This window comes from Schistocerca nitens, chromosome 7 (genome assembly GCF_023898315.1).
Source record: "Schistocerca nitens isolate TAMUIC-IGC-003100 chromosome 7, iqSchNite1.1, whole genome shotgun sequence".
Taxonomy (NCBI): Eukaryota; Metazoa; Arthropoda; class Insecta; order Orthoptera; family Acrididae; genus Schistocerca; species Schistocerca nitens.
Window position 1 is genome coordinate 240,650,003 of NC_064620.1, and position 26,891 is coordinate 240,676,893.

At 42.2% G+C, this 26,891-nt stretch overlaps 1 protein-coding gene across 2 annotated transcripts in view; it reads right to left on the reverse strand.

The window, feature by feature from the left end:
• LOC126195040 (AT-rich interactive domain-containing protein 5B-like) overlaps positions 1-22,861 on the reverse strand; it is a 329,224-nt gene extending 306,363 nt beyond the window's left edge. For both annotated transcript variants that reach the window (XR_007538547.1, XM_049933482.1), the window contains exons 1-2: positions 22,783-22,861; positions 22,310-22,567 (exon numbers count right to left, since the gene is read on the reverse strand). Coding sequence is in view for 1 of the 2 variants with exons in the window: in XM_049933482.1 (XP_049789439.1) it covers positions 22,310-22,567; positions 22,783-22,833 (309 nt within the window). In the remaining variant the exon portion in view is untranslated. The remainder of the gene's footprint in view (positions 1-22,309; positions 22,568-22,782) is intronic.
• Positions 22,862-26,891: the final 4,030 nt, after the last annotated feature.

The window sequence follows — 26,891 nt, forward strand, 5'->3', positions numbered from 1 at the left end:
TCTAGACTGCTTTTTGTGATGCACTGTCCGCTGGTTGCGTTTTCGCCTTCTTGAGTGACAATACCGTTTACACTTAGTAAGTTTGCTGCCACAGGATACTTCTCTGCAGCATAGGATACTTCTCTGACGCTACATCATACAACTTTCACCGGCTTCGCGCGATCACTACTGAATACAAAGTTTGCCGTGCGTTCCGGGTTATCCTTCACATACGCGTACTAGCTTTCCGGCTAGAGCTCTCTCTCTCTCTCTCTCTCTCTCTCTCTCTCTCTCTCTCTCATACACACACACACACACACACACACACACACACACACACCACAACCGTTTACATTTTTACAAGTTTCAGTCAGTTCCCATATTTTGGAGCTACATCTGACAAAAGAAGGTAGTATGAAACTTACATAAAACTGCAAGACACTTTTCGAAAAACCCCTGATGGTCTAACGGTCTGAAAGGCTTCAGAGAACATTCCAGATGGGCAAAGGAACCCACCATTCACACACTAACGGTACCTCACGACAACAAATCCTATGTGGTTAGTGAGCCCTCAATTAGCACCGCCAACTGCAGGAAGCTGAATACGGCAAGGCACAAGGGAAAAGAGCCTTCACTATAAAAATTTTCCCATGTATGCTGTGTAAATTATGACATTAGCAAATTTTTGAGAGTTGCTTGCTTTTGTATTTCTTAAGACGTCTACATCACCCCCCCCCCCCCCCACACACCCACACATCAAATTTTCGGACGAATGCTTTTCATACTATTATTAATGCAGCTGTAGTACGTTAAAGGTGGGGGTTATAGCGAGCTATGTTTGCTGGGGATAGGGAGGGCGGAACATGGACGGTAAGAAAATATTCCGCCCCTCGACGACGACCACCACCACCAGAAGCACCAGCAGCCAGATCCGAAACATGGATCCGCGCCTGCGTCTGAGGCCTCATTAACGACTGGACAATTGCGCTCCGCGAAATAATGTTCTCAATACGTAAACTAGGCGACAATACAAGACTTGATCCCGGAGGTACCACCACAATTCGCTTGTTCGCCACTTCACGGTCTATCCATTCTCTTCTGCAGGAAAGGCCTCCGGGGTCCTCTGCTACAAACGTGACGGCATTTTATCTCTCGTGGTCTCTCTATGGTTTAAACATAACTTTGTGCTGGTAGTCCAACTGCATACTGCACACCTCTGTACGCAAAAATGGTTTCAAATGCTTCGTCATGTGAAATTGTGCATTTCACAAAACACAGAAACGCATTGCCCTAAGTCTATAATATCAATGAGTGACAACTTGGAGCAGTCAACTCATACAAATATATGAAATGGAATTATTGCTTGGTCTCAGCCACATGTAAGATACACTACTTGGCATTAAAATTGCTACACCACGAAGATGACGACCTGCAGACGCGAAATTTAACCGACAGGAAGAAGATGCTGTGATGTGCAAATGATTAGCTTTTCAGAGCATTCACACAAGGTTGGCGCCGGTGGCGACACCTACAACGTGCTGACATGAGGAAAGTTTTCAACCGATTCCTCATACACAAACAGCAGTTGACCGGCGCTGCTGGTGAAACGTTGTTGTGATGCCTCGTGTTGTTGTTGTTGTTGTTGTTGTGGTCTTCAGTCCTGAGACTGGTTTGATGCAGCTCTCCATGCTACTCTATCACGTGCAAGCTTCATCATCTCCCAGTACCTACTGCAACCTACATCCTTCTGAATCTGCTTAGTGTATTGATCTCTTGGTCTCCCTCTACGATTTTTACCCTCCACGCTGCCCTCCAATGCTAAATTTGTGATCCCTTGATGCCTCAAAACATGTCCTACCAACCGATCCCTTCTTCTAGTCAAGTTGTGCCACAAACTTCTCTTCTCCCCAATCCTATTCAATACCTCCTCATTAGTTACGTGATCTACCCACCTTATCTTCAGCATTCTTCTGTAGCACCACATTTCGAAAGCTTCTATTCTCTTCTTGTCCAAATTGGTTATCGTCCATGTTTCACTTCCATACATGGCTACACTCCATACAAATACTTTCAGAAACGACTTCCTGACACTTAAATCTATACTCGATGTTAACAAATTTCTCTTCTTCAGAAACGATTTCCTTGCCATTCCCAGTCTACATTTTATATCCTCTCTACTTCGACTATCATCAGTTATTTTACTCCCTAAATAGCAAAACTCCTTTACTACTTTAAGTGTCTCATTTCCTAATCTAATCCCCTCAGCATCACCCGATTTAATTTGACTACATTCCATTATCCTCGTTTTGCTTTTGTTGATGTTCATCTTATATCCTCCTTTCAAGACACTGTCCATTCCGTTCAACTGCTCTTCCAAGTCCTTTGCTGTCTCTGACAGAATTACAATGTCATCGGCGAACCTCAAAGTTTTTACTTCTTCTCCATGAATTTTAATACCTACTCCGAATTTTTCTTTTGTTTCCTTTACTGCTTGCTCAATATACAGATTGAATAACATCGGGGAGAGGCTACAACCCTGTCTCACTCCTTTCCCAACCACTGCTTCCCTTTCATGCCCCTCGACTCTTATAACTGCCATCTGGTTTCTGTACAAATTGTAAATAGCCTTTCGCTCCCTGTATTTTACCCCTGCCACCTTCAGAATTTGAAAGAGAGTATTCCAGTTAACGTTGTCAAAAGCTTTCTCTAAGTCTACAAATGCTAGAAACGTAGGTTTGCCTTTTCTTAATCTTTCTTCTAAGATAAGTCGTAAGGTTAGTATTGCCCCACGTGTTCCAACATTTCTACGGAATCCAAACTGATCCACCCCGAGGTCGGCTTCTGCCAGTTTTTCCATTCGTCTGTAAATAATTCGTGTTAGTATTTTGCAGCTGTGAGTTATTAAACTGATAGTTCGGTAATTTTCACATCTGTCAACACCTGCTTTCTTTGGAATTGGAATTATTATATTCTTCTTGAAGTCTGTGGGTATTTCGCCTGTCTCATACATCTTGCTCACCAGATGGTAGAGTTTTGTCATGACTGGCTCTCCCAAGGCCATCAGTAGTTCTAACGGAATGTTGTCTACTCCCGGGGCCTTGTTTCGACTCAGGTTTTTCATTGCTCTGTCAAACTCTTCACGCAGTATCTTATCTCCCATTTCATCTTCATCTACATCCTCTTCCATTTCCATAATATTGTCCTCAAGTACATCGCCCTTGTATAAACCCTCTATATACTCCTTCCACCTTTCTGCCTTCCCTTCTTTGCTTAGAACTGGGTTGCCATCTGAGCTCTTGATATTCATACAAGTGGTTTTCTTCTCTCCAAAGGTCTCTTTAATTTTCCTGTAGGCAGTATCTACCTTACCCCTAGTGAGACAAGCCTCTACATCCTTACATTTGTCCTCTAGCCATCCCTGCTTAGCCATTTTGCACTTTCTGTCGATCTCATTTTTGAGACGTTTGTATTCCCTTTTGCCTGCTTCATTTACTGCATTTTTATATTTTCTCCTTTCATCAATTAAATTCAATATTTCTTCTATTACCCAAGGATTTCTATTACCCCTCGTCTTCTTACCTACTTGATCCTCTGCTGCCTTCACTACTGCATCCCTCAGAGCTACCCATTCTTCTTCTACTGTATTTCTTTCCCCCATTCCTGTCAATTGTTCCCTTATGCTTTCCCTGAAACTCTCTACAACCTCTGGTTCTTTCAGTTTATCCAGGTCCCATCTCCTTAAATTCCCAACTTTTTGCAGTTTCTTCAGTTTCAATCTGCAGTTCATAACCAACAGATTGTGGTCAGAATCCACATCTGCCCCTGGAAATGTCTTACAATTTAAAACCTGGTTCCTAAATCTCTGTCTTACCATTATATAATCTATCTGATACCTATTAGGAACTCCAGGATTCTTCCAGGTATACAACCTTCTTTTATGATTCTTGAACCAAGTGTTAGCTATGATTAAGTTATGCTCTGTGCAAAATTCTACAAGGCGGCTTCCTCTCTCATTTCTTCCCCCCAATCCATATTCACCTACTATGTTTCCTTCTCTCCCTTTTCCTACTGACGAATTCCAGTCACCCATGACTATTAAATTTTCGTCTCCCTTCACTACCTGAATAATTTCTTTTATCTCGTCATACATTTCATCAATTTCTTCATCATCTGCAGAGCTAGTTGGCATATAAACTTGTACTACTGTAGTAGGCATGGGCTTTGTGTCTATCTTGGCCACAATAATGCGTTCACTATGCTGTTTGTAGTAGCTAACCCGCACTCCTATTTTTTTTATTCATTATTAAACCTACTCCTGCATTACCTCTATTTGATTTTGTATTTATAACCCTGTAATCACCTGACCAAAAGTCTTTTTCCTCCTGCCACCGAACTTCACTAATTCCCACTATATCTAACTTTAACCTATCCATTTCCCTTTTTAAATTTTCTAACCTACCTGCCCGATTAAGGGATCTGACATTCCACGCTCCGATCCGTAGAATGCCAGTTTTCTTTCTCCTGATAACGGCGTCCTCTTGAGTAGTCCCCGCCCGGAGATCTGAATGGGGGACTATTTTACCTCCGGAATATTTTACCCAAGAGGACGCCATCATCATTTAATCATACAGTAAAGCTGCATGTCCTCGGGAAAAATTACGGCTGTAGTTTCCCCTGGCTTTCAGCCGTTCGCAGTACCAGCACAGCAAGGCCGTTTTGATTAATGTTACAAGGCCAGATCAGTCAATCATCCAGACTGTTGCCCCTGCAACTACTGAAAAGGCTGCTGCCCCTCTTCAGGAACCACATGTTTGTCTGGTCTCTCAACAGATACTCCTCCGTTGTGGTTGCACCTACGGTACGGCCATCTGTATCGCTGAGGCACGCAAGCCTCCCCACCAACGGCAAGGTCCATGGTTCATGGGGGAAGATGGCTCGTGTAAGGAGGAGAAATGTGTACCACCACGTTCCCGACTTTGCCTATAGCCATTGCGGTTTATCGTATCGCGACATTGCTGCTCACGTTGGTCGAGATCCAATGACTGTTTGCAGAATATGGAATCGGAGGGTTCAGGGGGGTAATACGGAACGCCGTGCTGGATCTCAACGGCCTCGTATCACTAGCAGTCGAGATGACAGGCATCTTATTCGCATGGCTGTAACGGATCGTGCAACCACGTCTCGATTCATGAGTGAACAGATGGGGGCCTTTGCAGGACAACAACCATCTGCACGAACAGGTCGACGTCGTTTGCAGCAGCACGGACTACCAGCTCGGAGACCATGGCTCCGGTTACCCTTGACGCTGCATCACAGACAGGAGCGCCTCAACGACGAACCTGGGTGCACGAATGACAAAACGTCATTTTTTCGGATGGTTCAAATGGCTCTGAGCACTATGCGACTTAACGTCTGAGGTCATCAGTCGCCTAGAACTTAGAACTAATTAAACCTAACTAACCTAAGGACATTACACACATCCATGCCCGAGGCAGGAATCGAACCTGCGACCGTAGCGGTCGCTCGGTTCCAGACTGCAGCGCCTAGAACCGCACGGCCACTCCGGCCGGCCTTTTTTCGGATGAATCAAGGTTCTGTTTACACCATCATGATGGTCGCATCCGTGTTTGGCGACATCGCGGTGAAGGCACATGGGAAGCGTGTATTCGTCATCCCATACTGGCGTATCACCCGGCGTGATGGTATGGGGTGCCATTGGTTACACGTCTCGGTCACCTCTTGTTCGCATTGACAGCACTTTGAACAGTGGACGTTACATTTCAGATGTGTTACGACCCGTGGCTCTACCCTTCATTTGATCCCTGTGAAACCCTACATTTCCGCAGGATAATGCACGACCGCATGTTGCAGGTCCTGTACGAGCCTTTCTGGATACAGAAAATGTTCGACTGCTGCCCTGGCCAGCACATTCTCCAGATCTCTCACCAATTGAAAACGTCTGGTCAATGGTGGCCGAGCAACTGGCTCGTCACAATACGCTAGTCACTCCTCTTGATGAACTGTGGTATCGTGTTGAAGCTGCATGGGCAGCTGTACCTGTACACGCCATCCAAGCTCTGTTTGACTCAATGCCCAGGCGTATCAAGGCCGTTATTACGGCCAGAGGTTGTTGTTATGGGTACTGATTTCTCAGGATCTATGTACCCAAATTGAGTGAAAATGTAATCACATGTCAGTCCTAGTATAATATATTTGTCCAATGAATACCCGTTTATCATGTGTATTTCTTCTTGGTGTAGCAATTTTAATGGCCAGTAGTACAGATAGCAGACTTCGGTTTTCTCTCATTGTTCCGTTCCGCGGTGTCTTTTTTTTTTTTTCCTCCGACGTTATTTTTAGCAGCGAGTAGTGTTAAGCATATTATCGGCGGCCCAAAAATACTCGTCTTCTTCCAGTGTAGCAGAGGTAAGCTAAAAGGTTGGACATCCCTCCTTTACGCGGTACAATGGGAAGTACTCATAACCAAGCACCTCCCATTGGTTTGCACTCTATGTACGTACAGGTAAAAACTGTAGTACTGAGGGTCTACCAAAGAAATACACTGACAGGATGTCTGACCTTTGTCGTAACTACGAAACAGTATCTCCCCGCCAATCAGTGAGCTGTAACCACCGCCAACGATATTCTGGGCCATTACTCAGGTAGGCTTAGGGGCGATGCTTGACATTTAGCGCGTGAGTATTATCATAGTTCTGGAACTCTTCTACCCGACCGATAAAGAACCGATACTACGCATAATTCTCTGAATCACGGGAAAGCAAACTGTTACATTCAATACATAAAACCAAATGGCGGAACAAGTGAATATCTGACAAACAGTGACAAAGCGTTTTAAAAAGCACAATTTACATACTCTGAAGAGGCATGAAAGAGAGGAATCAACAAAAATTAAGTACACTCAAATTACATATACAGCCCACTCCTCCCATTCAACCAATTTACAAAGCTCTTTCATCGTAAACGTATCTCCCACAATATTTTAGAAATGTAGCCTATTACTTCCACCAAACAAAACATAGTTAAAGAGCGAAGAAACAAATCTGTGTTACAGAATATGATGACAGTTCTAGGACATTAGCAAAGCAGAAAAAAAGCAGTAATTTCATTTTCGATTTACATTTTAGTAAATATATGTAACATAATATTGAAAAATCCCTATTAGTTGCTTATCAAATACTGGATCAAAATATCTGATGTATTTCAGTTATGAGTCAGACACATAAACATCAGTATCCGACACCAAGTGGTATATTTTTTCTGTTAATACTTTTATAAATGTAAATATCATATTATCTCAAAACTTTATATATTATCATGCAGCTTCACCGAAACATGTTTTAGTTTAAACATGAAGAATGTGTTTTTATTCGGGACAGCACCATACTTCGTTAATTCACAAGTGGTCGTTGCCGGGACAACAAAAGATTTGCCACTCGGCTACCTGACTTGGAGCGGCTGACAACCAGTCGCTGCTCGCACATCCGTTAAAGAGTTGAACCTCTCATAGAGGCCACAAACGTTTTCTGTACGAAAGGGAGACAGGAGTACTGACAAGGCGCCGGCACTGAGGCTCGTAAAAAGAAAAAAAGTGTGCTACAGCTCGATGATCCTAGCAAACCGATTCCGTCAGTGCCTCCAATTTGCTTGGCTCCGAAGATCGCTGTAGACATCGCTCTGAACACTTGTGCACAGATTGATACAAGGAACTGTCCCTCTTCCGCTGAACGTCGGAGTCGATGTGGAAAATTTCTCGCAGCATCGTAACGCAAACAAGCTCCCTCGCGCTCAAGCAGTCTACGTCGTCGTATTTCAGATACGCGGGCCACGCACAAGGACATGGATCTAAATTTCATCCATTCCTAATCTACAGCGTAAAGAGAAACCAGCGGACGAAGGGGAAAAAGAGGCGGCAACAGCAAAGGGAAAGCAGGTACACGAGTCTCAGGTGCAGACGAATGAATGGTCGGATGACCGAGCCAGACAGGGTCCAGCCGTTGTTAGGAGCCAGATTAACGCTGCCCTCGAAGGGCCGCGCGTGCCATGCTGCTGTGATGTCGCTCCGTCTCGACAATGACATAGCCGGCGACATTGTCCCGACCGAGGACGGGGGGCGACGTTTGGCTGCCACCGTTCTTCCCGTATTGTCCGCCACTACGCTACCTCCCTCCCCCCCCCCTTCCCTTTCTCCTTTCAAAAATGTTCTCGTCGTCTGTTATCTAATCACTGCAGGCTGGAACCACCTCCTGCAGCGAAGACTGTAGGAACGAACTTTCTTGGCAGATTAAAAACTGCGCCCCGACCGGGAAAAAACTAAATTGGTAGACGCTTGTGATAAGCGATAGTTAACTTGAATAAAGTTTCGGACGCCAGTATTAACTGAAGAATCTACAGATATTCTTCTGCCCGTTACGTCGCGCTCCCGTAGTGACAAGATCAGAATTATGAAAGCGCGCACAGAGGCATTTAAGCAAGCATTCTTACCGCCCTCTATTCGTAACTGAAACAGAAAGAAAGCATAACACGTGCTCAAGAGCTAAGTACTCTCTGCCACGCACTTCAAAGTGATTTCCGCAGTATATATGTTAATATGGACCACAGAGAGACCTGAACCCTAGCCCTTGGACGCCACAGTGAGCTTTCGGACCAGACGCACAGTTCTAACCCGCCAAAAAACCAAACAAGGGAAATATACAAAACATTGGAAAGCCTGGTAGAAGCTGATCTGGCCGGCCGGAGTGGCCGAGAGGTTCTAGGCGCTTCAGTTTGGAATCGCGCGCCCGCGAAGGTCGCAGGTTCGAATCCTACCTCGGGCATGGATGTGTGTGATGTCCCTAGTTAGTTAGGTTTAAGTAGTTCTAAGTTCTAGGGGACTGATGACCTCAGATGTTAAGTCCCATATTGCTCAGAGCCATTTAGAAGCTGATCTCCGGGAATATCAGCGAGGCAGTGCTACAACCTACGACTTATCTTCGAAAACAGGCTGTGGTATCGATAGCAACGCATAGTTTCAAAGGTTGGCACTACCACGAGAGACAGACGACAGCGCCCTCTAGCCGGTGCTGTCGAGTTCTACGAGCTCCGCGGCTGCTTCAGCCCATTTCATCAGGTGCAGCCAGCCAGGACACTTCGCTTCAGTTTGCTCTCCATACGACGGGTGAAAGACTTCGCATCCGTACAGTTATGTATTCTTTCTCGCACCAGTAAACTATTTTTACTCTCTGCAGTACCGACGTATTTTTCCTGCTCCTTCTCCTACCCACGCGCCGCCTTCCAGGCGGGATACGAAACAGGCACACCTACGTTTATATATTTATAGATTTAGAGAAAGTTTTTGGTAACATTGATTGGAATATACGCTTTGAAGTTTTGAAGATGGCAGGAATAAAATACGGGGATCGAGATGTTACTTACTACTTTTACATAAACCAGACTACAGTTATAACAGTCCACGAACACCAAAGGGCAGAAAAAGCACTTCAGAAGGAAATGAGACAGGGTCGTAGTCTATCCCCAGTGTTATTCAATCGGTACAATGAGCAAGCTGTAAGGGTGTATATATACTGCACGCCCATCCTACGGGAGTCGTCAGGCGCATTTTGTCTGATGTTTCCGTAGATATTTGAAAATTTCATTTGTGAAATGTGTAGCTAGAGTCAGCCCAAACAAGTACTGCTCCGCGTCTTTCATGCGACTCCCAGTGTCAAACGGAAAGTACCAGTTTCTTTCCTCCCACAAACAAAATCATTTTTGAAGTGGAATTTTAAGTGTCCATTCGATAAAGATGTCCCAAATTAGCCTCCTGCGATAATCATTCTTTCGATATGTACTAACAGGGACAGTAAAACACGAAGAATAACTGGTACTCGAGCAGCGACAGCACACCGCCACCACAGCCCTCGCCTACTGCTGCCGCCATGCAGCACCACTGCTCGGTCGCTGCTGGAATACCAGTTATTCTTCGTGTTTTCCTATCCCTGTTAATACACATGAAAAAAAAAACGAATATTGCACTAGACTAATGTGTGACCACTCTGTCGAATGGGCACGTAAAATTCCGCTTTAAAAATGATTTTGTTTGTAATGGGAATCAAACAGATGCTTTCTGTCGACGCTGGGCGTCGCATGAAAGACGTAATTAGCAATACTTGTTTGGGCTGTCTCCATCCACACGTTGCAAGTATGTGCAGAAACCTCAGAGAAGATGCGTGTGACGACTCTTAGGTGGGAAACCCAGTGTACATTAACGTTAATTCCCCGTGGAGAGCGCTAAAATACAGTTTTGATCGCATTTTCCCCTCCCAAAAATCTCCCCTACATTCAATGTTTTCTTCTACCTCTCTTCTGTCCATTTCTTTCTTGTTTCCTTCTCTTTGGGGGTTTGTTGAAATTTATGGTTTCTGATTTATTTCTCTGTATTTTTTTCCTGTCCGTCATGTGGAGATGTTCGATTTCCTGAGGTCTTCCGTGGTTTCCTTTACCAGTTAGTTTTAACGGTAATAATTGTCACTGTGTTAAAAATTTTCTTGGTCATTCCATCTTCATTCTTCCTGTGTATGTGTCCGTAGTAGTTCGCCCTTCTTTTCATGACATTGTTTTTAATCGTCTACTTTCGTTCGTATGTTTCTTTTGTTGGTATCTTTATCCAGATCCTCTCTTTCTGAACTGGCCTGTAGGTCTTTCTTAATATTTTCCTCTCTTGTTTTTCCATCTCCTTAATTTTCGTTCTTCCCTTGGTTACTGATGTTCCTGAGGCATACAAGGCCTATGGTAAGACTGGTGTACTGTAGCGTCGTAGTTTGGCATTGATGGAGAAACTTCTTTTGTTGTAATGGTTCCATGTAAGTTTATATGCTTTTTTTTCGTGTAGTGTGTCTAGAGCTTCTCTGGCCGCTTTTCTGTTATTCGTTATGATGGCTGTATCATCGGCAACGACCAGACATTTTTATGTTGACAGTTGTATCCTTGTGTCTCCCCATCTTTACCCCATTGACTCCTTTGTCTCATGTCCTGATTATTTTCTACAAAATCGTAAAAACTGAATGGGTGACAACCCGTCTCCATGCCTCACTTGTGTCTTGATTTAGAATGGTTCCGAGATCTCTCCCATAAACTTCACTTTGATTGTTGTATTCTTTAATGTTCCCTGGAATAGCTTTCTGGTTTTGTTGCCCACCTTCATTTCTTCCAGTGTGTTAAGGAGTGTTTCTCTAGCTATGCAGTCGTAGACCTTCTTGAAGTCGACGAACGTTGTTGTGATCCTGGACGTTCTAGTTGTCAATATTGTCCACTGGCGCCCAGAAATGTTCATATATCTCACAAATCTCTTTTTTCCCCAGCAAACACCTTTACGCTGCATATTAAAAATGTATTCCTCAACCGCTGTTCGAGAATTACCTCATCAACAGCAAAAATGTGCATTTTAAGATGTCATATATTGAGTGACATAAATAAAGTCCAGCTACTCACAGAGGTCCAGTATTGGTCGTAACTGTCGAATGGCAGTTATCACTAACTTACTGAAAATCATTCGGGAGCAGAAGGCTAGAACGAAAGGCGCTGGCATACAGGGTGTCCGAAACGTCCCAGTTCTCCTTTCGACTCTGTACAGTTGGGGAAGTACATTAAAAAAAAAGTTTTGCATCACCCTAGTTCCCAGAACTCCTAAAGATAGACGTATGATATTGTACGACAGACACAATCCCTTTGACTGTTCCCATATGTCACTAAACCCGCCCGAAGACGTAAACAACCATGCATGAGCAGCGCGTATTAGACGGAGGGGTTCCGACAGGCGATCAGTTCCAGTCATTCCACCAGGAAGGAGGTACACGGCTCGTGTTGTCTGTAGTTCAACCATGCCTAGACGGTCAATACCGCGATTCAGTCGCGTCCGCATTGTTACTTTGTGCCAGGAAGGGCTCTCAACAAGGGAAGTGTCCAGGCGTCTCGGAGTGAACCAAAGCGACGTTGTTCGGACATGGAGGAGATACAGAGAGACTGGTACTGTCGATGGCATGCCTCGCTCAGGCCGCCCAAGGGCTACTACTGCAGTGGATGTCCGCTACCTACGGATTATGGCTCGGAGGAACCCTGACAGCAACGCCACCATGTTGAATAATGCTTTTCGTGCAGTCACAGGACATCATGTTACAACTCAAACTGTGCGCAATAGGCTGCATGATGCGCAACTTCACTCCCGAAGTCCATGGCGAGGCCCATCTTTGCAACCACGACACCATGCAGTTCGGTGCAGATGGGCCCAACAACATGCCGAATGGACAGCTCAGGACTGGCATCACGTTCTCTTCACCAGTGAGTGTCGCATGTGCCTTCAACCAGACAATCGTCAGAGACGTGTTTGGAGGCAACGCGGTCATGCTGAACGCCCTAGCCACACGGTCCAGCAAGGTGGAGGTTCCCTGCTGTTTTGGGGTGGCATTATGTGGGGCCGCCGTACGCCGCTGGTGGTCATGGAAGGCGTCGTAACGGCTGTACGATAAGTGCATACCATCATCCGACGAATAGTGCAATCATATCGGCAGCATATTGGCGAGGCATTCTTTTCATGGACGACAATTCGCGCCCCCGTCGTGCACATCTTGTGAATGACTTCCTTCAGGATAACGACATCGCTCGACTAGAGTGGCCAGCATGTTTTCCAGACATGAATCCCATCGGGCATGCCTGGAATAGATTGAATTGGGCTGTTTATGGACGACGTGACCCACCAACCACTCTGAGGGATCTACGCCGAATTGCCGTTGAGGAGTGGGGCAATCTGGACCAACCGTGTCTTTTTGATGAACTTGCGGATAGTATGTCACGACTAATACAGACATGCATCAATGCAAGAGGACGTGCTACTGGCTATCAGGGATACCGGTGTGTACAGTAGTCCGGACCGACACCTCTGAAGATCTCGCTGTATGGTGATACGACATGCGATGTGTGGTTGCTATGAGCAATAAAAAGGGCGGAAATGATGTTTATGTTGATCTCAATTCCAATTTTCTGTACGTGTTCCGGAACTCTGGGAACCGAGGTGATGCAAAACTTTTTTTTGGTGTGTGTAATATTTGTTTGTATACTTCCCTTGAAGCTGACGAAAAGCCATGTTGTCCATATTGTATTGATTTGTTTCAGTACTGCATTGTTTCAGCTATGAAGCCATGACTGGTGTGAGCGGACATACTTGCGCCGTACAGGAGCGATTAGTTCCTTGTGTGCTAGTGCATGAACGTCAACGGACAGGGCGAACAGTGACAGAGGAAAAAAAAAAAAAAAAAACGCATTCAGAGATCGGTCTGATAAGACCCCGGTGCGTAATATGACCAGGCTTGATAGGGGAGAAAAATGATTTTGTTTCTGTCGGTGTCAGAGACAAATCGCGCATTAAGCGTAAGAAAACGCCAGAGGAAACTGTGCCGTCGTCGTCGTTCAATCAGTTGAGCACTCTCTCCAATGAGATCCATCCGCAAAAGAGCGCCTGAAAATCAAATACCGCGCTCATCAGTGAATGATCACACTGACCCGTTAACTGCTGCGGTGGGGCCATGCGGACCCAAGGAAATTTTGATTCGCTTGAATGTTTGCAACACTGTAACACTGCATGTCTCACGCCAGTACCTTTCAGACAATGTGCTCTGAGCTATTCAACAGAGTTGTGTTCACAGTAGGAAAGTTTGTGACCGTAGATCAGTTTTCCTTTCTGTTGTAGACTGACCCCCCACATAGCGAGAATGAGAATTTTTCTTTCTTTTTTTTAACGAAGTATTTTCTTCTACATTTGATAAAAGTCTACAGCTAATCCTTGATGAAGTAGTGAGCCATTTCTGTTACGACGGTTGTTGAGAGCTTGATGGGCATTCTACAGTGGCCCACGAAAATCGGCCCCGGGTACTAGAGTACTCTATGTCACCCGACAACTTTCATCCATTGTTTCGAAGCTGTTGCGACTATATTTTGTACTGCCAGTATTTCCTTATTATCTAATATCTGCATGTTACCTATCTGCTCGTGGAGGGCAAAAATTCGTGCGCAATTTGCGAGCAGTCACAACTCGGGGCCGGCTTTTCGTGCGCCTCCCTGTAGAATATCACTGTAAAGTCTTCATTCAGCTTTTTTGAAAGTGTGTTCACCGTGAAATAGTAATAAATATTAAGATTCTAAGAGTTTCTTTCATTTTCAATATCCTAATTTTGAAATAAGAAACTGGATCCTGATGACCCAATCGTACCAATAGCGCAAAAGAACTTCATTATATCATCTTTTGTATCTGTAGCTCTTTTACTTTCTTTCCACGTTTGCGGGTAAATTATAGTGTATGGGGTCCGCCTTTTCGCAAACGCACTGTGTTTTTCTTTTTACGCAAACATGTTTTAGCATCTCTGTGCCATCATCAATGGGTTTTTGTTTATTGAAAACTGTAAAAAGTGAACATATTTCAGGTTGTAACTGATTTAAGAAAGTGAGACCTAAGGAAAGTTTTTGTTCGTTTTGCTTCTTACCGTGATTTTACATTATGTGGTTTCGCAGGACCAACAGTATGGTGTCCTGCGCTGATAGCTTGTCATCTGCAAACCAAACGATGTAAATGTGAATTTCATCGGCGAGTTCGTAAAACCAAATATATGAGCAAAACATTTTGACACGCCAAAATCACGTTTTTTCTCCAAGAACAAGGAATGTGTTAACCCGCCGATGACATTCGCATTTACATCGTTTGGTTTGCAGATAAGTAATCAGTGCAGGACACCTTACAGTTGGTTCTGCAAAACCACATAATGTAAAATCACAATAAGATGCAAAACCAACAAAACTTTCTTTAGTCCGCTCTTTGTTAAATCAGTTACATCCTAAAATACGTTCACTTTTTACAGTTTTCAATAAACAAAAACCCACTGGTGATGGCGCAGAGGTGCTGAAACATGCCTGGGTAAAAGAAAACACAGTGTGTTTGGAAAAACGCGGAACCCATTTCCTTTAATTCATTATACCAGTTGTTTGCTTTTGTGGTTTTCAGTCCAAAGACTGGTTTGATGCAGCTCTCCATGCTACTCTATCCAGTGCAAGTCTCTGTATCTCGAGCAATTACTGCAACTTACATCATTCTGAATCTGCTTACTGTATTTATCTCTTGGTCTTCCTCTACGATTTTTACTCCCCACGTTTGCCACCAGTACTAAATTGGTCATCCCTTGATGTATCACAACGTGTCCTCTCAACCGATCCCATCTTCTAGTCAGGTTGTGTCACAAATTTCTTGTGTCTCCAGTTCTATTCAGAACCTCCTCATTAGTTATATGATCTACCCATCTAATTTTCAGCATTCTTCTGTAGCACCACATTTCAAAAGCTTCTATTCTCTTCTGGTCTAAACTGTTTATCATCCAAGTTTCACTTCCATACATATCTACATTCCACACAAATACTTTCAGAAATGACTTCCTGACACGTAAATCTATACTCGATATTAACAAATTTCTCTTCTTCAGAAACTCTTTTCTTGCCATTACCAGTCTACATTTCGTATCGTCTCTACTTTAGCAATTATCAGTTATTTTGCTGCCAAAATAGCAAAACTCATCTAGTACTTTACGTTTCTTGTTTCCTAATCTAATACCTCACAAGGGAACCTCCCCATCGCACCCTCCTCAGATTTAGTTATAAGTTGGCACAGTGGATAGGCCTTGAAAAACGGAACACAGATCAATCGAGAAAACAGGAAGAAGTTGTGTGGAACTATGAAAAAAATAAGCAAAATATACAAACTGAGTAGTCCATGCGCAAGATAGGCAAAATCAAGGAGAGAGTAAGCTAAGGAACGCCGCGGTCCCGTGGTTAGCGTGAGCGACTGCGGAACGAGAGGTCCTTGGTTCAAGTATTACCTCGAGTGAAAAGTTCTAATTTTTTATTTTCAGACAATTATTATCTGTCCGTCCGTTATGTTTTCATCACTTTTTTGGGAGTGATTATCACATCCACAAGAAAACCTAAATCGGGCAAGGTAGAAGAATCTGTTTACCCATTCGCGAAGTGTACAAGTTAGGTGGGTCAACAACATATTCCTGTCGTGTGACGTACATGCCGTCACCAGAGTCGTATAGGGTATATCAGACGTGTTTTCCTCTGGAGGAATCGGTTGACCTATGACCTTGCGATCAAATGTTTTCAGTTCCCATTGGAGAGGCACGTCCTTTCGTCTACTAATCGCACGGTTTTGCGGTGCGGTCGCAAAACACAGACACTAAACTTATTACAGTGAATAGAGACATCAATGAACGAACGGACAGATCATAACTTTGCGAAGATAAAAAAAGTAAACTTTCACTCGAGGGAGGACTTGAACCAAGGACCTTTCGTTCCGCATCTGCTCACGCTAACCACGGGACCACGGCGCTCCTTAGCTTACACTTTCCTTGATGTTGCATATCTTGCGCATGGACTACTCAGTTTGTATATTTTGCTTATTTTTTTCATAGTTCCACACAACTTCTTCCTTTTTTCTTGATTGATCTGTGTTCCGTTTTTAAGGCCTATCCACTATGCCAACTTATAACTAAATCTGAGGGGGGTGCGATGGGGAGGTTCCCTTGTCAGCATCACGTGACTAATTCGACTACATTCCACTATCCTCATTTTGCTTTTGTTGATGTTCATCTTACATCCTCCTTTCATGACACAGTCCACTCCGTTCCCAACTGCTCTTCCAAATCCTTTGCTGTCTCTGACAGAATTACAATGTCATCTGCATACCTCAAACTTCTTATTTCTTCTCCCTGGACTTTAATTCCAACTCCAAATACTGAACAACTTTGGCGATAGGCTACAACCTTGTCTCACGCCCAACTGCCGTCTGGTTTCGTGATTGAAAAAGATTTGAGAAAGAATTTAGACCGACGTCTATGAATCAATAGTCTGACAAATGGGGCACCGAGCTGCAGCCTAAAGTCGTCTCTCGTTCAAGGGCGTTATTTTCTTAATCCGTTACATTTCTGTTACACGATAAATAGCGCAAACTCAAGGCTGTCAATTCAACGAACTATCTAGGAATTACAATTACGAACAACTTAAGTTGGAAGGATGACACAGAAAATGTTATGAGGAAGGCAAAACAAAGACTGCGTATTATTAGCAGAACACTTACAAGATAAAACAGGTCTACTAAAGCCACTGCCTGCATTATGCGTGTCCGGCCTCTGCTAGAGTAATGTTGTGCGGAATGGAATATTTACCGTATAGGACAGACGGAGGTCACCAAAAACATTCAAAGAAGGGCAGCATGTTTGTATTATCGCGAAATAGGGGAGAGAGTGCCATGGGTATGATATGCGAGCTAGGGCGGCAATAATTAAAACAAAGGCGATTTTCGTTGTGGCGAGATTTTTTTTCTGCGAAATTTCAATTTCCAACATTCTCCACTGAATGCGAAAACGTTTTGTTGACATCCACTCACAAATGGTTCAAATGGCTCTGAGCACTATCGGACTTGACATCTGAGGTCATCAGTCGCCTAGAACTTAGAACTACTTAAACCTAACTAACCTAAGGACATCACACACATCCATGCCCGAGGCAGGATTCGAACCTGCGATCGTAGCGGTCGCGCATTTCCAGACTGAAGCGCCTAGAACCGCTCGGCCGCACCGGCCGGCCATCCACTTACACAGGAAGAAACTATAATGTACATAGTAGTACGGTAGTGATAGTACTACCTGAAGTTGAACTATATCCTCAAGACATACTGCAATGAGAGAGGATTATTAAACGAAAAAGGCAACCATCTCTAGAAGCCCCGGTTAGTTTTCGGAACACTGCATTTAGACTTTAGTACGATAATGTTGATCCTCTTTTATTCGCAGCCACAGTGACTTGGGGGGCTTCGTTCCCGTGTGCACTCAAACTGGTCCCTGCATTCGATACCATCCAGTCTAGTTGGTGCGCCCAGGAACAGGATTCAAGTTCGGTTCGCCTTTATTCTGCGATACACCAAGGAAGTGTGTGGTAGATACAAATCCATACATCCTTCCAGTGAGGCTAGAAGAAATCAAGTATTTCCCCGCGTTCTTATGTGCAACTGGTTATTTCAACTTTTCCCTAATATCTCTAAGCATAAGATATGTAGTTGGTTAAAAAGACTTCTGGTCTTGTGTTCAACAATGGTTCTTCCGAGCCTACTTTTATCTTTCAGATATAGGCTAGTCTACTCAAGCTTAACATCAAATGTCCATAGCACTCGTAACTGTATTCCACAGTTCTGTTAGTAAACCGCGCACTTCCGAATTAGATCAGCACCCCAAGCTCGAACTGCTCAGAACTACTCCATACTAGATTTCTGAACTGGAATTTTTCGTTCTCAACAGCCCCTCAGCTCCTCTCTTAATCGAAGACGCATCTCCTGTCTTCCGTGGCGAATCTTAAGTGCCAGCTGTTTTGCTGTAACTTATATAATAGCTTTTGGACGTTTTCTCACGAAGAAAGTTAATGTTTAACTTCCCGTCGACAATGATGTAACTAAAGTCGGAGTTGAGGCGGTAATCGGACACAACCGTTTCGAATCAGCCTTCCCTGCATTCGGTTTAAGTAATTTAAAGAAACCACAGAAACTTAAATGTGGGTAGTCGGAAACGAATTTTAAGCCCTCGGTCAAATAAGAGTCCAAAGCCGATATGAAATCGTTAAAGAGAGAGGTAAAATTATGGAGAATATTACAGTATTCTTTCAGTATACAGTACAGGCTTGGATTTATTGGGGCAGTTCTGGTGAAATGTGAGGTATTCCCAGGAAAGCGAATACAAGTGCGATTGAATCTGGACTACTGCTACTGTGTTGTTAACACACTGGTCTGAAGGATGACGCCGAAGCAATTATTAGAAAAGTGGCTAGGTTCGCACAGGTCAATATAAACCATGCGAAAATTGAATAGTGATGCTCGGGGGTACGAGTTACACGGGGTCTATTTGAAAATAGGTGACTTACTGAGAAGCCATTTTGTGCAGTTTTAGAGAATTAACATTATAGTTGCACAGTACCACAATTCTGTCACCATCGTATAATTGGGATATACGACGACAATAAGAAAAGAGAGAAGGTTGGCAATGCGTAAAATGCAAAATTTGATCGGTAATCGGGAGTCCAAAGTTAAACATTAGGGCCACCTGGGTAGCTTCGCTTTACTACGGAGGCATAAAGGTGGTCGCTTTGCCCTCGTCCCATACGCATATGAAACAGGAGAGAGAGCAACTAATTTTGATACGAAGTACCCTCTGCCATCCACTGTACAGTGCGGAGCTTACGAGTAAATATAACGGTAACAAGGACGCTCAAATTTCCGATAAACGGTGACATATTTCCAGGAACAGTACCATATTATGAGCAGGGAGCCTTTCGAATACAGAGCGCAATTGGCTAATAGCTTTTAATACATATTTTTAAAAAAGTTTAAGACCGTTACAGCGATACGGTATGTATTTGGTACATGACTGAACTTAGTTTAATTACTGGAACTATCCCGAGTCTGAACGCTGTTCTGTACAAACATTTACTTGCGACTGGGAAACGCTGCTTATTGATCCAAAGTGAAATGCGCCCGTCCGTGCGATAGCATGTATTAACAGCTGGGACAGGTGGCCTTGTTCAGACCCCGTCGGCTCACCATCGCCAGTACACACTCCAGTCTAAATCTTCCGTTCGTTTTCCGATACGCCAGCTGAATGCAGCGAATAACGTGCTGTACGAAAATTTTGTCGCGCGGACTCTCCGGCCGTCGAGCTCAGATTCACAACAGTGGGTGACCCAGCGCAGAAGTAGTACGTCAAACTTTTCCATTACAGTGGCACTTTATGCTGATATGTACACTGAAGGATTGAGAAAGGCAGCGGACAAAGCTTGACAGGGTATCGAATACAATCGTCGAATCAACTAACGGAAGAATATTTCAAAGCTGAGTGTTCAAACCACTCACTGACGGAGGAAATGAACTAGTGTAGGCACCACCACCTCTTACTGTATCAAATATATCAGCCCAGTTGGCAAGTAAAATTTAGTCTACTGGCACAAAAAATTACCACAGTTATCCAAAATGTGCTACTTACGAACTGCCTACCCTTTAACTGAAATATCCGTTCTTTCTAAAAATTAAGAGAGGTGAGGAGTGTCCTAACAGACATGATGATCATCATCATCATCGTCGACAATAACAACTTTTTAAATAATACTACCGCGTCCATGAATGGGTACAACCCCTCTACATTGGGGAGAAATCCTGCGATTCCTTAAGACTCCTCAAGAAAGTAAACAGCTGTTCACGTTCCTGAGATTGTATACAGTACCTAGCGCACAGGAAATTAGTGATAAGTGTTGTAGCTCGTTGTTATAGCATGATTTATTATTCCAACTAAGTGATCGTTGTTGTAGCTGCGAGTATGTTGTATCTGCTAGCTAGAAGCAGTCACATTTCTCCTACTTCACACTCCTCTGAAAAAAGCTCTGAGGCTGTGAAACTAAATTCCGCGCCTGCTTGTAAGCATTGCACACGGTCAATGTAACCTTCCATCGGTCTCGGTCAGACTTCGGTGTGGAACTACTACCCTCCTTCCTTCAACAGCCCGCGGATAACCGAGTATTAAAGAGGGAGGAACTATACGTCACGTAATTTCGGCGAGTTAATCAGCCTGAAGCGACGGCATCATTCTTGGTTCCTTAATGAAAGCGGTCGCTACGACCGGAAAACGCACGGAATCGTTTCATCTGCAATATATATCGCCAGTTATGCCGATGCCATCAAATCGCATTCATTTGCGACTGCCGCCCAGATAGCTTGAAACGAGGTATCAATCAGGCTGCGGATCTGAAGGTGCTCGTCACTAATTCTCCGGCTAAGCGACAGCAAACTGCGGAGCTATTCCATAAATTACTTTGCCATAGGAGGGCTATCAATGTACCGGCCAAATGGCAACAGCGCGAGTACAGCTTTATACCCTTCTCTTTCCAGCCCCCACCCACTACCGCGCTGCGCTCCTCTTTTATGTTCCGATAAAAAAAAGCAGAGCTTTTTTTTATACATTAAAACTCCCAAGTTATGTCCATGTGTATAAAATGAAAAAAAGTTGCTCACAATGATAGGCATATAGCTACTCAAGAAATTTTTTGTGTTTTATAATTAGTATTTGGAATAACTTCCTGCGAAAACGACTTCCAACGTCTCACTATCTAAGATCCTTAGATAATTCTAAACAAGTGGGGAAAAGTATCACATGGACGTTACTCCCTCGCGTATACGATGCAATCACATTCGCAAATGCCGTTATGCTTTTATAATACATTATAAATCCTCCCACGTTACGATATGTTTTGCCCTTATGCCACACGGAAAATTTGTGGATTAGGAGAGCAGTGGGGTTACTCCACGATCGGTGTGCTATGGGCCTATAGTCCTATTACTATACATTAAAACATGCTGTCACCTCGATGAGTGGGGGAGGAAAAGAAGTAGTTGTCCAGAACATCCGATTAAGTTTGCTCAAACACGACGTGAATATCGCCCGAAATTACGTACATGATAAAGCAAGTCTTCAGCCACGCTAACAAATTACGGGAATTTGTAAAACGACTTGTTTCCATTACGGCGCTGTTTTAACAAAATCTTCAGAATATGCGAATAAAAGTACAGTGCAATTAGCACTAATGCCTCAGTTCGAAGGTCACTCCATATCGAAACGACACTCTGCGCTATGAAAATAGACTACACTCTCGACAGAATGTATCATTACCCGTCTGGTTGTCTTATAAGACTGAAGTACTTTGTATTGTAAATGAAAATTATTCGCATCGCATGTACAAGACTTATTTGCTATTTGCTCCCGTATACTAATTGCCATCAGGCTCTGCCTATTGCAGTAGAAGCCAAGCAATGAAGATATTATTCTATTTGCTTTGCCTCTACCAAAACGTTATCATCGACGTGTCCTGTGATATGCAGTATTCCAATATTCAAGCGCACACACACACATTGCGGGCCTGAATCTACCTCGTTCCAAGGTCGTCTTCATGACTACATCGCCTATGTGAGCGAGCTGTTACGTTATTTTGAAAACATACTTAATGAAACGACAAAATAATATGATCATAAAATGAATTTGCAAATACATAAAAAAATTAATTTCATAATTAAATATAAATACTATAATTATTCACATTTATAAATAATTTAATCTATTATATTAAAACTGTTTCTAAAATTTACATAAATAAATGAAAATGGTATAACATTTAATAACTTAAAAGTAATTCGAATAGTCAACATTCTTACCTCTCCATGATCATCACTTCTTCCTTCTGGCGTATTTTCGGGTAGAAAATATAAACGTAAGCTCGCTAGCACTTGTTCGCTATTTTTGTCCATCCACAACAACTGTAATTCTCCAATACTCATTAAATCAGAATCACTCCATAACTTCACAAAGAAAAAATCACTTAGGGCTAAAATCCTGCACTTTCCGTTTTTGTTATATTTAAACGCTTTATAGAACGTATAGGGGCCGTGGTGTCCGCAAGGTGCACCGATTAACTGAAATTAAAGACATGACATGTATTATAATCAATTTGTACCGCCCTCGTATTCGAATTCATAGACGCACTTCCCATAGATCCATTCATGACTTTGAACGGTTCAGTAGATGTCAATATATCTAATAAACACAGTATTAAAATGATTCAATCTCTTCAAAAATATTATTAGATACTAATACTTGTCTAATAGTCCCTCTAAAATAATTTACGTACCTGTATCTTATTGTTATCCATTATAAAATCGTAAGAAATCACTGAGCTCATACACAGCACACCACTTGCACATCAGTCTACTTTGTATTTACTCTAATTATGTGACGTCACCGATACTGTGTTTCCTACCCATGATGCTCTGATACAGGAAAGAAAATAATGGCGGATTATTGTCCATATGGTGTTGTAGTGTAGTTTCCTCATACCTGTACTTTTGTTTCTTCGTTTGTTACTGTTTTTTGAGTTGATATACTTTGCAGGAGACAAGTTCGTTATCAGCTTATACCATCTGTATCACTAAATGCATGCAAACATGGCGTGTTTAAGTGAAAATGTTTGTTCGAAGTAAAAAAGCGCACGGAAATGAAAATTTAGGTGATTGATTTTAAACGGTAATTGCAACTAAAACAAAGTGTCCATTTATTTTCTACTAATAATAGTTACAGAATTTAAAAATTGGATGTGTTGACTGCTGTTCAGGTTAGATCAACCGTTTTAAATGTGAATCGCAAAAGCAGTCGCTTTAAATGAAAATGTGTAACCTGCGGTGGAATTACCTTCCGAAACGAGTGTATTTATTATCTAAGATTAGATGCATGTTTATGTGGTTTAAAATATATACATTCGTAGGTAACAGACCACATTCCAGTGATGAATGCATGTTACAAAAAATATTTTCAGTGAAAATATTGGGTACGGTATACGGTTACTCGAAGAACATGTATCTAACATTTATACGATGATAACTATGAGTTAAAGCACGATTTGGATAGGGTACGTTAAGAAACACGTCCGATCCCTGAGAGTGATAATATGGACTGAGTGAAGATTCCTACATTAAAGTTAGCACACTAAAGCAGTGGTAGGATTACGTTAGATATTCTTTATGGTGTATGGATCCATAATTAGAATATCCACAAGGAAATGATTTGTTAGTTAGTGAGATGTTTTCTATCGGACAAACCAAGTATACTTATTCTTCACCTGTAGTTTATGATTGCCTTTAACATAGTAATGTAAACACTTCAGGCAAAACGAAAGAGTGGAAGAACTAGCCACAATGCTCAAGCAAGCAATAGGCAGATGGTTTTGCTTCGCTTGTAGAACATTGTGATAAATGAACAGTGAGCAGTTGTGATGATTGGAATTCGTCGCTGTCATGTTCTGCAACACATTTCATCTCTACATAAAAAATTCTGATATCACTCCTTAAAAAATCATATTTTTGTTTATAACTATAAATAATATAAGTTTGGTTTTATTTGATTCAAGCACTGCCTAGAACTGTTTCGGGTAAACAGGCTCAATTGGATTCATTTATTTTATATAGATTTCTGTAATACACCACATTTTTTCCTTCTTCTTGTATTGTAAATATCTCATTATCAAAAAGTCTGGAAGTTTTGAATGAACTACGGTAGAAATTATCAGTGTTAAATGGAACAACAAGTTTGCTGTTGTTTCATTTAATGTCAGTAACAGTCACGGTAAAGCCCAACCTAAAATGTTCGCACTTAAAGAAATTATCAGAGGGGAGAATCTGTGAGCTTTATCAAGAGGGTACTACTAGTAAACTGTTATGTTCTTTACATGCTTCCACAATACTTCCTTGTTAATCATTACATGATTACACTGATAGTTGTCAAAAAACAATAATACATGGAGTTAGAACAGGCTTATTTGCTATGGATTTGTGAACATTCCTGTTTCCTGACTTCAGTTAGTTTTCCATTGAATTTGCAAAGATTCTCCATTTTTTTGCTCTGTGCTGGATAACAATTTTCTTATAGATATTTTCACCAAAACATAGAACTTGTGCTCTGAATGACACACAAGGAAACACAACCTAGATGCTTTTTTTCTTTTTTGTTAAATGTTTCCAGAAATAACTGAAACCACTCACCTTTCAGTTTTTATTTATTTGCAGTGACTGAATTCAAATAGCCTATCAGCTCATCATCAGGTGGTACACAATTTTAATGAATAGCCGGAGCATTATTCGGGTTGTGTAGCTCTGGAAAGACAGAAAAACTAAACAGTTGAGGACTGAATGTGGCAAGAATTATTTACATCATTTGTAGGCAACTCGAAACTGGTCATGGTAAATAAATACGAACTGAAGAATCACAAAAGGCAACTGGTTACAGTTATTTTTGAAAACCTTTGTTCATCACACGCACAGCGATCCACATCATAATGAAGAAAAGTTTTATTATTTTTGTTGTTTTGTAAACTGCAGCTTATCTGAAATGGATTCTTGACTGTAGGCCTTAAAAACCAGTAAGAAGTATCCAGAATGAGATTTTCACTCTGCAGCGGAGTGTGCGCTGATATGAAATTTCCTAGCAGATTAAAACTGTGTGCCAGACCAAGACTTGAACTTGGGACCTTTACCTTTCGCGGGCAAGTGCTCTACCGACTGAGCTACCCAAGCACCACTCGCGCCGTCCTCACAGCTTTACTTCTGCTTTGAGGACGGGGCGTGAGTGGTGCTTTGGTAGCTCAGTCGGTAGAGCACTTGCCCACGAAAGGCAAAGGTCCCCGAGTTCGAGTCTCAGTCCGGCACACTGTTTTAATCTGCAGGAAGTTTCAGTAAGAAGTAATGTGCTACAACCTAAGTGTAAGAGTCCAAGAATTTTGAGGATGCTTTTGTCAATATTGTACCTGGTTTACTCAATAATCGTAATGCTCAAATTTGTTGAATAAATTGTTCAGTCGCATTACTCCCAGAAGAGAGTTCCTCAGCCAAAAAGTTATGAAAATTGAAAATAAGCTAGAACTTTTGTTGTTTAAATCACCACAGTGACAGGTGTACTATTTCAGAATGTAAAAATATGCCAGACTGACCTTCATGTTTAGCTTATTTGAATGAAGTGACAAGTTGAACTGTACCTTTTGCACTCTTCTGGTTGAGTTCCAAATAACATTTTGTGCTGATTTTTGTTTGTTTGTTTGTTTGCTTATTTATTTATTTATTTATTATGCTCTTTCTATGCTTCACGTATGGCTTGGAAGAGCTCTCTCAGGAGAGATGTATGATGAACTGTCATTCAATACATTTCCTCCTAAACAGCGAAACCAACTTGATTGAGAAGAGTGCATGACTTTACCAGTATGGTTACTGGACTTAAGACATTAATGAATGAAAATAACTGATGTGTCAGTTTAAACATTTGTTCTGTGCACAGTTTTGGTGTACGGAACAGTAGACCCAAGAATATATTTTTGCATTCATAGAATGAAAGTTATGTTGCACATGTCTCAATTGTCATAACATATAACTTTTGACATTTTGACTGCAGGGAAGGAGGTGATGCTGTTGCTCAAATGATGAACCGTCTTCCTCTCCTGTGTCACCGACTGTCCTGTTTGTGTAATTTCCCCTATTGCCATGTTTTACGTGAAAACCAGCATGTTGTGTTGTGTATCAGCTGAACAGCATTGTTGTATCACACTTTGAGTGTGCTGGCAATGTTGCTGCTGTCCTTTTCGGCGTTATTGGAGTGTCATAATGCACTTATTGTTCAAATCATACTGTAACTTTGCATAAAATTCCTGCTCACCTGTCTATGATCTCTTCTGTGTCAGTAGTTTAATCAAAAGGCGATAGTGCAGACTTGTTTGCCAATTGCAGGGGGGCGAGGGCTATAAGAGAGCTTCTACATGTAAACAACTCACTAGGAAATCACAAAAGACAGTTTCCATAATTCTTCTATATTCAATAAGTTCTCAGCTCTCAACAACTGATAATTAACAAAGCTTTTCAGACAGAACATTCGTACATGGTGCTTCAGTGCTTGTGTAAACCATATATTTGTACGTAACGGAGACAGCATAGTGTAGAGTCTGTATAACAACATTCATTTTTCTTTAGTGCTCAACCATTGTTTATTTTTTGCTAATCCATGAAACAATTTGCATTGTGTGGATTTCACCTTCCAAAACAGACAAATTAACAGCAAAAATTAATGTCTTATACTGTAGTTAACAACTGAACTGAGAATGAATTTTTTAAATCTATATATCCATTGGCTTCTCAGTCTTATATTGTTATTGTTTCTACTTATATTATAATACAGAACTTCATAAATTAAGTACTGATAATTTTT